The following is a 13,733-nucleotide window of genomic DNA, read 5'->3' as shown; positions in this document are numbered from 1 at the left end:
GCCCGTTGTACAGGTGGGAATGCTGACTCCGGCCCTGGGCACCTTGGGGCATCACATGCAGCCCAGCATCCTCCTCTTCTGCTCTTCTCTGTGCTCGCTGTGAATGCGCACTCAGAAATCTCACTTCAGGCTTCCGAGTTATTGAGAACACGTGACCTTTGTGACCCAAGTGTGTCACACAGGCAAAAAAAGCCTTGAGGGCTCGTCGGAGAGCCGTGCCTCACAGAAGTGCTGAATGAAGGAGAATTGCATGTTCTTCTCCAGCTGATGGCAGCTAAAAATGCACCTTAACAAACATGGGCATTTCTATGAGTACGTCAGAATTCCAGGGGAATTAGTCATTAATTATTAAATAGCTGACAAAATATTTTTTTTCTTTTAATGTCAAAGATAGAAAAGCCAGGTTCCATCCATGCAGATTGTCCCTCGGAGGGCAGGAGGATGCTGGGAGCAGAGCCCAACAAGGGCTACCGTATCTCCCCTCACTCCCAATCCTTTTCACCACCAGTACCTTGGCGTGGGGTGGCAGGGGCTGAGGACTCCCAGGGTGCCCTGAAGCGGGGTCCTGGGGCTGTCAGCAGCAAGAGAATGAAATCATCCCTGTGGCAGCCCCTGGAGCTCAGGTGGATGGGATAAGCGCCGTGGCCCTGCTGCATCAGGCGCCTGCAGGTCCTTTGTGCGCAGGGCAGATGGGGACATCCCTGCCACTGTGGGGCTCCAGGGGCCTCTTGTTGGGATGGCTTTGTGCTCCCCGGGGCCCCCGGCAGCTCTCTGCCCACCTGACATTGATGGCACGGGAGTGGTAGAAGGCCCGGCAGATGGCCAGCTTTATGGCACTGCTGCCATGCTGCAAAATGAGCATTGGGATTGCTTGGAAAAAGTGATTTGGGGACTGCTTTCTCCTGTGCTTTGCTCAGAGATGGAGGACCTCTGGAGTGGGATTTCCAGGGCCCTGCTGCAATGCTGGGGCAAATTTCTCCCGGCACGGGGCTGTGTTTCCCGGGGTCGCTCCCTGCGCTGGCTGTGCGAGGTCCCCACAGCTGCAGGGTGGTCCCCGGCTCAGCCTTTGTCTGCGCTTTGCTTGCGTTCGGCTGTGAGCGAGCACAAAGCAGAGGCGTCTCCCGCTGCAAACCCCGGGCTGAAAGCAAAAGCAGGGTTTGGCTGGGCCCCCCCTCCCTGGGGAGATGCTGATAAAACACAGGAATACGGGTACAAAAGGGCCAACCGGGTGCGTGCTGCTCCCCTCGCCCACCCTGGGAAACGGCTGCGTGCGGAGCCGTCCTCCCGAGCCAAGGGTATGCCCTGCCCGGAGAGGTGATTCCTCCGGGAAGCCGGCCGAGCTGTTACCTTTTGGGAGCTGAAGGACTGGGTCCAGTGGTACAAAACCAGCCTGTCCTGGGATCTGAGAGCGGGGTCTGTCGGATCCTGATTTTCCTCCCCCTCCTTGGATTTCCCCGCGTCGTTCTCCAGCGCCGAGATGGGCCACCAGCTGCAGTTGGTGGGAGTAACGTTATTGGGAGTCGCCATGACAGCCTGTGAGCGGAGGGGGACGATGGAGGAGCCGCGCTAGCCCAGCATCACATGGGCTCGGCGAGCAGCATCACTCCCGGGGCAGCTCCATCTCGCTGTGCTGGGGCTGGGAAAGGGGAGCGCGGCCTCACGGCTCCTGGCAGGGCTCCCTGGGGAGCGGGCATGCTCGTGGCATCGCTGCCGTAGGAGGATGCTGCTCCCACTGCCTGCCCAGCGATTCAGGGCAGCCCTGGCCTGAGTTATTTTGCAGCAGGCATTCAGGTTTTGTGCTGCTTTTGATATGGTAGATAGGCAGTGAAGAGCTGCATCAAGAGATGCTGGCTTTAAAACGTCCAGCGGGTGCCTTGCTGCCTTATAACGTTGCACGGGAAAAGCAGCAGTGGTTCTTCAGAGACACGCAGTGATCTGGGGAGGGGACGGGTTGGTTCCTGCCTGATGGGTGCTGTGCACTGAGGCTGGAGCCCCGTCCTGTGCCAAAGCAGAATTGACCCTGGGTTATTTTCAGAAGGTCAGGGTGTGGGGACATGTGTCGCACCTGGGGAGCCGTGCTGCCTGCAGCTTTGCCATCTGAGCACTGCAGTGTTCCAGCACAGGTTTGCACACCCCTGCACAGCAGCCGGCACATCTCTGGCTGCACCAGCGTGGAAAAATGTGCTGTGTTCAATGGCCTTGGGGATGCCCACGGGGAAACAGTGATGCTCCAGGGCTGCAAAACCACGCTGGTGGCACTCACTGCTGCAAAGCAGATCGGTGAGTGGGTCAGAGCTGGCTCCAGCGGCAGACAGTGGTTTTTGGGTTCCTTTAGCTGGAAAAGTGCACCTCTGCGTTAGGAGAGAGGAATACTAGCATTGAATCATCAGCAGTGTCCTCCCGTGAATCTGTGTTCAGAAAGCTCCATCTAGCGTCCATCCCGGGACTCGTGATGGGACCGGTGCCATTTAACATCTTTACAGGCAACATGGACAGTGAGATCCTGTGCACGGTCATCACATTTGCAGTCGATACCAAGCTGAGTGAGGCAGCTGACACAAGGACATGGAGCCGTTGAAGCAAGTCTAGAGGAGGCCACAAAGATGATCAGAGGGCTGGAACGGGGTGCCCAGGGAGGTTGTGGATGCCCCGTCCTTGGACGTGTTTAAGGCCAGGTTGGACGGGGTCCTGGGCAACCTGATCTAAATGTGTATGTTTGGTGGCCCTGCTAGGCAGGGGGGTTGGAACTACATGATCCTTGGGGTCCCTTCCAACCCGGGTGATTCTGTGATTCAGTGATTCTGTGATTCTGTGAACAGCTCCCCTAGGACAACGGGGTGAGAGAGCTGGGGCTCTTCAGCCTGGGGAAGAGAAGGCCCTGAGGTGACCTTCTAGCAGCATTCCTGGACTGAAGGGGGTCTACAGGAAAGCTGGGGGGTTCTTGTTATAAAGGCGGGTAGTACCAAGGGGAAATGGCTTTGAACTGGAAGAGTGTAGGCTTAGACCAGCTATTAGGAAGAAATTCCCTGCTGTGAGTCTGGTGAGGCACTGGGACAGGTTGCCCAGTGAAGCTGTGAATGTCCCCACGTGGGAGGCCTTCAGGGCCAGGCTGGATGGGGCTGTGAGCAGCCTGGTGTAGAGGGAGGTGTCCCTTCGTGCCGCAGGGGCTGGGAATGAGATGATCTTAGAGGTCCCTCCCAAAACAAAGCAAACCATTGTGTGACTGTATGAAACTGTATACAGTTTTTCTTTTTATTAGACAACTAAAGTGTGTGATGTTAGAAACTGTTTGATGAAACACAAAACAGTAATCTTATGGCACAAACGTGCTGTGAAATTTGTGATAATGGTTAGCTTTGTGATCGGCACTGAGGTTCACTTAGGAATACATCATTTGTGCCACGGCAGACATTTTCATGGAATATATAAACAGTGTTCCAGGTATCCTGTGACATCTTCCACTGTTACATTATTTACATAGGTGTGAGCCTGCTCAGAGTAAGATGTGGGAGAACCCCAGGAGGCTGTTCAGACAAGGATCTGTTAAGCACGGATAAGGAATGGAAAACATTTTCTTTGGAATGTCTAAATAGTGTTCCAGGTATCCCGTTATGTCTTCAGCAGTCGTGTCATGTACGTAAGTGTGGGCCTCCTCAGAGTAGAGCACAGGGAACGGGAGAAGGCTGTTCCGCACAGGGATCTGCTAGGCATGGATAAGGAAAGGAGATGCAAGGATGATCCTTGAGGTCCCTTCCAACCCGGGTGATTCTGTGATTCTGTGATTCTGTGAACAGATCCCCTAGGACAACGAGGTGAGAGAGCTGGGGCTGGTCAGAAGAGGTGAACTGGTAGGTAAATATGGAATCTGTGCCATTGCTCACAAAGCTCTGTAGCACAGCCAGGGACATCTCATGTAGCTTTTGGTTTGTTTTTCTTTGCTTAGAGAAACGAGACGACTGCTGGTGTAGTTTGTGCCAGGAACGGTGCGAGAGCCTGAAGAAAAACGGGGCTCTCCCAAAGGAGAGATACGTGCGAGCACTCCTGTTTTAAAAGCGCTCCCCCCCGGATCTTTGGTGATTAATAAACTGTCCTTTACTTAAGGTGCTTTGTCTTGGCCACCGCCATTCCATACTGAACTGCAGCGTATGGCATGGATATCAGAGCTGGTGGCAGCACAGCACTGAATATCCAGGTACTCTGCAGCACGCGAGAAGGTGGGAAGGGGAGGGCGCGAAGGTGTGAGACTTGAAGGGAGAAGGTTTGCGGTAGAGGGGCGAGGAAAATGTACTCAGAACCACTTGTGTGAGAACTCTCACTGGCAACAGCGAGCAAGTTTTAAGTGACCGAAAGCAGAATAAACGTGGAGTGCAACTGACGCTGTGCTTTACCCATTCCGTGTTTCCTGGCAGACGGACGGTTGCGGGGCTCCGTCTGCATCTCTTCTCCTCGGCGCCGTGAGAACCGTCCCGTCGCCCGCAGGCTGCGCCGCGATCCATCTGCTAAAAGAGAGAGCGCCGCGTTACAGCCGTGCCTGAGCGCGCGGTGTCAGCATCCCGATTCGGCTCCACGGCTTCAGGTGCCGGGCTGCGACGCTTCCGTGTGCGGCCCCGAGCTCCTCTGCAGTCAGCGGTGAGGGACGGGACCGGGCAGAGCTCTGTCAGAGCGCTCTGTCTCTGCTGACCGCGGTACCGGCAGCCGCGCACCGCCCCGCGCCGCTCACCGCGCCTCGTCCAGCCGCAGCTTCTTGAAGGCCGTCCGCAGGCTCCGCTCGGCCTCGTCGTCGTCCCGCTCCTCCTCCTCGTGCCGCCTCTCCTCCGCGACGCGGCGAGCGGGGCCGGCCGTTAGCGGCGATCGCGCGGCCCGCACCCGGGCGGCCCAGGGCCCGGGGCTTTCCGGCCCCGCACGGCCGGCCCCGCACGACCCCGAGACCCGCGTCGCCCCGCCGGCTGCGCCGCCCGAGGCGCGGGGAGGAGCCGCCCGCAGCCAATGGCCGCCGCGCACGGCGGGAAGCGGGGCCAGCGCCGCGCCGGAGGAGCGCGCGTGCGCGGGGCCGGGCCGGGGCCGCTTCCGGCTGAGGGCCCGCATCCGGGCGGCGCCGGGCCGCGGAGAGGCGGAGAGCGGTGAGCGTGGAGATCCGGAGAGCCGGAGAGCCGTGAGCGTCCGTTGGGCTCCGTTCGCGTCGCCGTCGGCGTTGCTGGGCGCTGCGGGTTCGTTGCGGGGCGCGCGGAGGTCCGCGAGGGGTCGGGCGGGACGGCGCTGCGCCTCGAGGCGCGGCCCGGTGCTGGGGGCGCCGCTCCGTAAGGCGAACCTTGCGGCGCGCTTTGCTAAACGTGCTGCGGGCTGAGAAGCGCTCCTGCCGCCGTTCTCTTAGCGGAGCGAAGGAGAGGTCCGGCTGGGTATCGGCAAGGGGTTCTTCGCTGCGGGGCGGCGGGCGTGGGACGGACTGCCCGGGCGGCGGTGGCGGCGCTGAGCTGCCGGAGTTGGAGGGGCATCGGGACGAGGATGTCAGACGGGGGTCTGAACTGGGGCGTTCTGTGTGCAGCCTGGAGTCGGACTCAACGGGCCTTATTTGTCCCATTCTTATTTTCTGCTCTATGTAATACAGCGTTTGTGTGTTTCAAAGGTAGAGATTACAGATTAATGTCGTATTTGTGTAGAAGCTGCTTCTTAGCCGAGGAAAATGCTTTGTGGAGCTGGAGCTGCATGTGTTACCACAGTCGGGGCTCTTACCACTGTGAGTGTCTGAATAACACCGTGCTTGGATGAGCAGCACACAGTCAGGCTCTGTCCCAGCCTCTTTCTCCGGTGTTTGTTTGCTGTGTGACTCACAGGACAGCGTGTGCCTCAGTGTTTTTGTGGTACGTCATCCTTCTGCATGTGTCATAATGGCTGCCTGCAGTAAGGCCTGTCCAGCTGGAATGTGAGCAGAGCAGGCAGCTGGAACGGCAGCATGGGGAGCTGTCTCCAAATGGAGTTAGAATGTGCAGGAGCAGGAGTTGCCAACTCATATCTGCTTAAGCAACTAAACCATCGAGGTGCTGATTGCTCCTCTGTCCTTCCCTGCACTTCTTATTTTCTGTGCTTCAGAAAAAGTAGAGTATTTCCTGATTTTTCAGGCAGGGCCTTGGTGTTCCTGTTGGTACCCATCACTTCTGGTCGGGCACTTGGTGCTGCTGAGCAGAGCCTGACTGTGATGTTTGTACCCTCTGTTGAGGTACTTGAAGGCATTGATGAGAATCTCCCTGAGCCTCTTCCAGGCTGAGCAGCCCCAGCTCCCTGCCTTTTTTCACATGAGAAGTACTTCACTGACCAAACTTGGTTGCCCTACATTGGACTCTTTCCAGTAGCTCCATGTTTCTCTTATACTGGGAAGCCCAGAATAGGGCTCAGTGTGAACTGGTCAGTGCTGAGCAGAGGGGAACAATCACCTCCCTCCATCTGCTGCCAACACTTTGCCTAATGTAGCCCAGAATATCGTGAGCCTTCTTCACAGCGAGGGCATACTGTGGGCTCATTTTTCCTTTGGTATTCACCAGGAGTCCTTGGGCCTTTTCTGTCACGCTGCTTTACAGCTGGGTGCCTGGAAGTGCTCTCCAGGGACAGGACTTCACAGCTCCCATGGCTGAGCTGCAGTGAGGTTGCTGTCAGACCATTTTTTCCAGCCTGTCAGGGTCTCTCTCAGCAAAACCCTTGGGTGTATCTACCCCTCTTGTCCATAAGATCAGCAAACTGAGGGTGCAGTATAAGCCATGGATCCATAATGACGATGTTAAGCAGGAGTGGACCCACTGTTGACTCCGGGGTACATTACATTACTGGCTTCCAGCCTGACCCTGCACAGCTGTTTGCCTCTTACTGCTTGGCTCATCCAGCCCACGCCTCATCAATTTCTCTGTCAGGGTCTTAATTGGAGGTGGTGCTTATAAACCTTGCTGAAGTCAGAGTTAAAATATCTACTGCTTTCCTCTTGTCTGCCAAGCCAGCTATGTTTTCATAGAAGAAATTGGTCAAGTATGATTTCCTCTTGCAAGTTTAAAATAAATAAATAAACCAAAAGGCCTGAGATTATGATCTGGTCACAATCCCCACAAACCTGTGCAGTGTGGGAACCACCAAACAGCCCTTATTTCCAAAAGTACTCAAGTCAATCACTGGGACTTGTATCCTGCTATAAGGTAGCTTTGCAGAGACCGGGGTAGCAAAACACCTGTGTGCAAAGAATTTAACGTGTGGCAATGGAGGCTACGTTGATGAAAAGGTTTTTTTTGTTTCAAGCGTGAAATGAGACAGCAGTCTTGGCTACCAGGGTGGTTATGAAAGTTTTTTTGGATGGCTTAAGCAAAGTTGGGGTTGGCAGTTGAGATCCTTTCTCAATTTTGACCTGTTTCTGTTACGAGTTTACTGCCTCTGATTTACTTAACTCAGAATTGTGCATCTACATCTTGTAAACGGAAAGCAAAGGCAGGGTGAACCAGAAAATGTGTTGAGTGGGTTGGTCGGGTTTGTTAGTTTGTTAGCTTTGTTGGGGTTTTGTTTTGTTTTTATGTCAAGTACTTAAGTTAAAAAAAAAAAGATCCTGTATAGGCTGAGTGCAGCATGCAGAGCAATCACTTCTGAGTCTTGCTTTCCTGTTTCTTCTTCCAGCAGTTCAGGGTGTATAATCAAAAACAGCTGCAGTTTAACTCTCTTAGAGTGTTCTGGGATAGTATGAATGTAATTGAAGTGAAGTATAGATTGTCTAAATCTGAACAGCTTAAATAAAAAGCTAATGCCTTTTGAAAGCAGTCTGTTCTTTTGTTCTTTTCCTTTAGTCCTCCACGGTGGCAGTAGCTGCAGCAGGTCATAGGGCACATCCAAAACCTGCGGGTCTAACATGAGGCACTGCACTGCTTCCCCCACTTGTAATGGAGGAGGAGAATTTAACCAAACACCTACCAAATGCTTACTTAGCAGTCTTGTCTTCAGAGCAGTCTATTTTTGTGGGTTTTTTAAGTATTACTCTATGTATGTATAATATCAAGCCTCACTGCTGGAAATAGCTGTAGAAAGCTGTGTGTTTCTAATGAGGTTGTTTTCTTCTCACCATTTCTGGAGGTATTCTGGTAGCATCTCTGAGACAAATGGAAGAGTCTGCCTGAACTTTAATAGATGTGCAAGGTGCTGTTGACCAGACTTTACTTTAAATTGCTATTTCACCAATGCAAGTGTACAAGAAGTGACTGTTCCATTCCTGGGTATCATAAAGCTTGTTCTGAATTGACTTTGAAAAACATTCTACTAGAATGACCTCAGCTGTGTGCACTCAGTTTGCTATTTTGAGTTTATTTTCATGTATCATGGTGCTGCTGGGCAACTAATCTTTTTAACATGGCATTTGTTCTCATTTTCATGTTTCTTTTCTGTTTTTAGCAGTATATGGTAAACCAGCAGTTCTGACCACCTTAATGATGAAAACAGAAGCTAAGGATGGAGAGGAGGAAAGCCTGCAAACAGCATTCAAAAAGCTGAGAGTTGATGCAGCTGGGTAAGTAACAGCATGGGGAGGTACAGAGTTAACCTTACAGAGGGACTGAGAGGGGAACACCCCTACTGTTACATCTGAACAAGTGAAGTAATTTCAGAAGGTCAGGCACTGAAAGCCTTCATTGTAGTTCGGTTGAAATAAATTCACCAACTGTAGGCTGTGTTTCTCAAGAAGTCATGATTTGTTAAATCATCCTTAGCTCTCAGCAGCAGACCTAATGATAAGCAGCAGTTGACAGCTTGCTTGATCTGAATTTTGGCAGGATTCTGGCTGTCCCAGGTTGTGCCTGCGGCTCTGGAAGTCAACGTATGATCACTGCTGTACAGGCTGCCTTGAGATGAACTGTTTTTCCCAAAAGAGAGATATTCCTTCCATATCAGTGAAGGAGAGCATTAGATGCAATGCATGATTCCCACACAAACTGTTATCGTTGATGTCACTTTCAGGCTTTCTGTTTATGGCTAAAAATGCTAACTGGAAAAGAATGCTTTTTTGGTCTTGCTTCATGGGAGATCCGATGTGTGGCACTTAACCCTTGCTGTCCTGGGCAGAAGACAAGCAGTTTGTGTCTTCTGTTAGCAAAGCTCTTTTTTTTTTATCAAGAATAAGCAGATAGTTTCTATGTAGTTCTTTTGCTGCTGATGAATGTGTATTGTTACATATGGGGCACTAATTTCAGTGGGCTGCAGGCTGTAATGCAGTTATACTGCTGACCGAAGTACAGCTGTAAGGCAGAATGTAAATATCAAGTTGGTAGTTGGAATTCCCTTAGAAGCTAGGTGGCAAGAAGAGAGACTTCTAATATTATCTTTCATTTAAGTAATTAAGCTTGTTAGAAATCTGTCACCACCCAAGTGCCTTTCATTACTTCAATATCTCTAGTCCAGAAGCCAGGTCAGGCATACTTTAATAGTGGTGGTTTTTGCTCTTGACCTTCAATTTACTACTGTGTTCATGGTTGTAAAATGGAAAACAGCAGGTGCTTGAAGAATAGGTTAGTCTCCTAAATACCAGTTAATGCTGTCCTTCAGTGGCATGTGAGGACTTATTTCCATTTCTTGGGAAGTCAGTCCTGCTTAAAAAACAATTTAATGTAAGATTACTTGATCCTTATCAATGCCAGATCAATATCTGAAGTCGCAGCTTGAAAAATGGCTTGTGCTATTGTCACAGATTGTTGGAAATCTCATTTTGGGGTGGATTTATAGCACTAGAGAAAGGAGTACGTTTTCTGTTTTGTCTGACTTGAATAAAAGTTGAAAATTTGTCACAGTTCTGTTGTTCAAGTGGGTGAACTTTTGGTAATATGAAGAGTTTCAGCTTACATTGTCCTAGACAAAGGCATAAGTGTTCTTCAGATAAACAAAGTCTATTTATGTCCGAAGAACATTTATTTTTAGGAAAGAATGGTTTATTTGTCTCTGAAAAAGAGGCACATCTCTTCAGTGATGTTTTTTCCCCTCTCCTGGGGGAACTGAGGTTCAGCTGTTCTGTGTGCTTCCACACTGAGGAGTGGATTTTGGATGTGCAATCTCACTGCTGTATGGCATCAACTTTGGGGGCAGTTTGTTGTACAATTTTCTGGCATAGAACTGCGTAACGCTGCCTGAAGATCTGTGTTGTCTTTGTGGGCAGCTCTTTTGAGCCATGTCAGAAATGATTTGGGTAATTTTATGGGAAGAAAGGTCACAGGCATTTCCATGCTTGCTAGCTAATCTTTGCTATTAATTGTTCATTTTTCACAGCTCTACTGCTTCTCTTTCTATTGGTGAAGGGACACGAGCACTGGTTAGAGCAGCAGCAGATGAAACCAAACCTAAGAATGCTTGTACTTCTAAGGATACCTGGCATGGGTAAGAGAAGTCTGGGATTGTCAGGCTACTTCAAATGTGATTATGATGAAAATGAATTTTAAATAGCCAGTTCTTTGGGTAACCTGGCCTCTAAGTAAGAGCTTTACATTTATTTTTATTAAAGAGCTTGTTTAAAATACTCTGCAGTACTTTTTTTTCCTTGTCATATGACGGCTGTTCTTATTTACAATTACATGAAGTGAAAGGAAATGCTGGTCAGCTAAACGTTGTAGATGATTTTAATGTAACTGTGGACTACTGTTTTTCAACTACACAGTCATGAATGCGTCTCTTTCACTAGCTGTTAAACTTTGTGGAAGATGTCAGTGTGCTACAGATGCTAAATTAAAAACAATTCTTGATTGTGTATGCAGAACTTCATGCATCTTTGATTGTAACAAAGATGTTCTTGTTGATTTGTGCTATCTTGTGCTCTGTCTTTCTCTCAGAGGTTATCTTACATGCTGTACTCATCTTTTTTAACCCTAAAAGCACACACTTCAGGATTCATTTCTCAGCTGTTCCTTTTGTACATTTTACAGGTGCTTGACTAGAACAGTGTCAAATTCCAAGATAGTAGAATACCCTGAGCAAATACTCCGAGCTTAAAGCTCCTGCATGCAACACTAGATATTTTGCTGATGTTATCCTTAGTCCAACAGTGAGTCATTTAGTGAAACTTCACTCACTTTTTGTATCTTTCTCTGTTAGGTCTGTGAAGAAACCTTCCAGAGGAGCTGTGAGAACTCAGCGTCGCAGGCGTTCCAAGTCCCCAATTCTTCATCCTCCAAAATTTATTCACTGCAGCACAAAATCACAATCCACGTGCAGCCAACTGATGCACAAAGGCCAGATTGATGCCCCAGCTGATGGCAGTGCGTTTGGAATATTAGTCCCAAAGGAAGCTTGTGCACACGAACGATGCAGTATTGCCTCAGACATTGGCCAGAAAAGAGATGGCGTCGGTTGTTCCGGAGCCTCTGTTGCACAGTCCACGTCAGTGAACACACAAGAAAATTCTCCCACTGCCATTTCTTTAGTATCTGAAGCAAGCCTAAAGACTGCAGAGCTCTCTGACTTCCGATCTGTGTCCAAGCTGAACAAGCATAAGCCATGTGCCTGCGTAGATAAAGCCTGTCAGTGTAAACGATGGCAAGAAATGGAGGTGTATAAATTCTCTGGCTTGCAGAACACTTTCACGTTGGCGTCTGATAGAAGAACAGTTGCAGAGGATCACTCTCAGTCTTTGCCATCGAGAACTCCATCGAGTTCCCCACGCTCTTGCTCTGAGCAAGCCAGAGCCTTTGTGGATGATGTGACTATCGAAGACCTTTCAGGATACATGGAATATTACTTGTATATTCCAAAGAAAATGTCTCACATGGCAGAAATGATGTACACCTGAAAACAAGGACTGCTAAAAACAGAAGGGTGGGTGGTTTGTACATGTCCTTAGTCACAGTCATGTGAGATGGAACCTGATCATTGCTCACTGTGCTTGCAATAAAATCCTTTCTTCGCATCTTAGCTGATGTTCATTATTTCAGCTGGACAAATGCTAGCTTCAGCATGATAGTTTAAACTTGGAATAGATAATGAAGTAAATACAGACAATGTGTTTAGAGAGTATCTGTCTATGCTTGAGTCCTAACATGAGAAATTCAACTTAGTTTTCAAAATCCTTCTGTTTGTTGGAAGGGGAGTGTCTAGGTTCTTAGTGGTTAGAGCTGTTGGAGAACTTGGTGTAATTCAGCTTCTTTGAAATTGCTTTGACCCCAGATTGTAATATCTAGGTTTGTATTTCTGGACGTTTCTGCCCCTGGTTTTATTTCATGAAGGATCGTGACCATCTCCTGTCTTCTCCTTGATATAGTTTGTACTCTTGGCAAATCCAGGAGGCAGAATCTGCTTTTCATGGGAGAAGGAATTCTTAGTTCTTTGTGCCTGAAGAGAGGCTTTACTTCTGATCACCTAAACAGGCATTCTCCTTCACCTGTCTGATACTGAGTTAGTCCCTAGGTTAACAAGGGAAGACTGACCGAGTTTATCCTGATCTATGGAGCGTATTTTAGTGGAAAATGTAAAGCAAGGGTAGCTCTTTATTGAATGTCCTGCAGGCCTTGGAGGTTTATCTGCAGCACCAGAAGCACCTACTTTCTTCAGGGGTGTTGCTTCACTTTATTGTTACTCTGTTAAACTGGAGGACACTGGTCAGTGCGTTTTCAGGAAGGCCAAAACAGTGCTTGTTGGCTTCAGTGGTCCTCACTTACACAGTGTTTTTTAGCTTTGTACAACTGCTGTACAGCACCAGATGTAACTACCCAAGCATAAAGACCCATGGAGCAAACAGTTGCCAGCTGCACAGTTGGGGAAGACTTGAGCGCTGTATTTTCTTCCTCCTCCAACCTTTACTCAACTGCTGTCACTTCAGATGCCCTGTCCAAGTCCAAAGTCCTGGTGCTCTTCCTGAAACGTACTTCAGAAATAACAGCTTGCTATACTTAATGAGTCAGTACAGTCTGATACGTCAGTGTGTGTATGGCAGGGAAGTGTCCTATCAGATACTGTTTGGTGAAGGAGAGATGAGCTGCACTGTTTGTCTTTGTTTGCTGCCTGTGAGATCTGGAGAGGAAACAGGCAAACATTTCTTGGGTGTACCTTTGGGTTGTTTGTTGTCATCAGAAGTTCTGACATCTGTCCCTTATGTGTTGTTTGCATTTCCCTTCAATTCCCCCGTGCTCAGCTGTATTTCTGCCACTGGGATTTTGAATTCAAGGCAAAGGATGAAAGGTATTTCCAGTCCAATATTGCTGTTTCCCATTTCTTAGACAATCACTGCAGACTTGCGCTTGCAGGGTTTAGGATTACAATATCAGGTGCTCAATATCACTGTATAAAGTGGATTGAAACCCAGGAGGAGATATAAAGAAGATACAGAGACTTGAACCTGTGCTCACTGGGACAGGAAGCGAGCGCAGCTGTGCCGCTAGAGGTCCTCCGTTCCTCCAGGCTGGATGCAGCTGAATCCTCACCAGCCTTTGCAGGAGAACGCTGATTTTTCTGCCGAGATGAAGAAATCAGGCAAGATCTGGGTGGTGCCTGATCACACACAAGGTTTGAGCGTTGTCTGAAGTTGGATTTAGCGCTCAGTGTAGACTAAATGCCAACGTGTGTGTAAGTTATTTATACAGTGGTCCATCGGTTCACAAGTGTGCTATGCAATTAGGAAGAGTTGCTAAGTAAATAATTACACGCTCCTGAACTTGGCATCTTCTTATGGCAGTTACAACATAGTTAGGCTGGCAAATCCCAGAATACTACAAAATAGAAGGCTGTAGGCAGCTGCAACTGCTGCC

At 49.4% G+C, this 13,733-nt stretch overlaps 1 protein-coding gene across 8 annotated transcripts; it reads left to right on the top strand.

The window, feature by feature from the left end:
• The first annotated feature begins 5,059 nt into the window (after window positions 1-5,059).
• Window positions 5,060-11,904, top strand: OSER1 (oxidative stress responsive serine rich 1). Of its 8 annotated transcripts, none has more exons than XM_042883697.1 (5): window positions 5,083-5,120; window positions 5,658-5,858; window positions 8,410-8,524; window positions 10,270-10,377; window positions 11,089-11,904. In XM_042883697.1, exons 3-5 carry the CDS (start codon window positions 8,445-8,447, stop codon window positions 11,780-11,782), a joined length of 882 nt encoding a protein of 293 aa, XP_042739631.1. In that variant the 5' UTR covers window positions 5,083-5,120; window positions 5,658-5,858; window positions 8,410-8,444; the 3' UTR covers window positions 11,783-11,904. The 8 variants fall into 8 exon arrangements, with proteins under 8 accessions (XP_042739633.1, XP_042739631.1, XP_042739634.1 ...); XM_042883696.1 differs by lacking the exon at window positions 5,083-5,120 and adding an exon at window positions 5,274-5,386; XM_042883699.1 differs by lacking the exon at window positions 5,658-5,858 and having other exon boundaries at window positions 5,060-5,120.
• Window positions 11,905-13,733: the final 1,829 nt, after the last annotated feature.

The sequence above is a fragment of the Lagopus leucura genome, unplaced genomic scaffold (assembly GCF_019238085.1).
Source record: "Lagopus leucura isolate 7727_CA_CO unplaced genomic scaffold, USGS_WTPT01 Super-Scaffold_100039, whole genome shotgun sequence".
In the NCBI taxonomy this organism is placed as follows: Eukaryota; Metazoa; Chordata; class Aves; order Galliformes; family Phasianidae; genus Lagopus; species Lagopus leucura.
Note: the sequence above shows the minus strand (reverse complement) of the source record. Positions and strands in the feature narration are given on the sequence as shown.

Coding starts and splice junctions, on each gene's coding strand:
- OSER1 (XM_042883699.1), top strand. CDS start 8,445: ATGATGAAAACAGAAGCTAAGGATGGAGAGGAGGAAAGCCTGCAAACA. Junction 8,525..10,269: donor CTGAGAGTTGATGCAGCTGG/GTAAGTAACAGC, acceptor CATTTTTCACAG/CTCTACTGCTTCTCTTTCTA. Junction 10,378..11,088: donor TCTAAGGATACCTGGCATGG/GTAAGAGAAGTC, acceptor TTTCTCTGTTAG/GTCTGTGAAGAAACCTTCCA.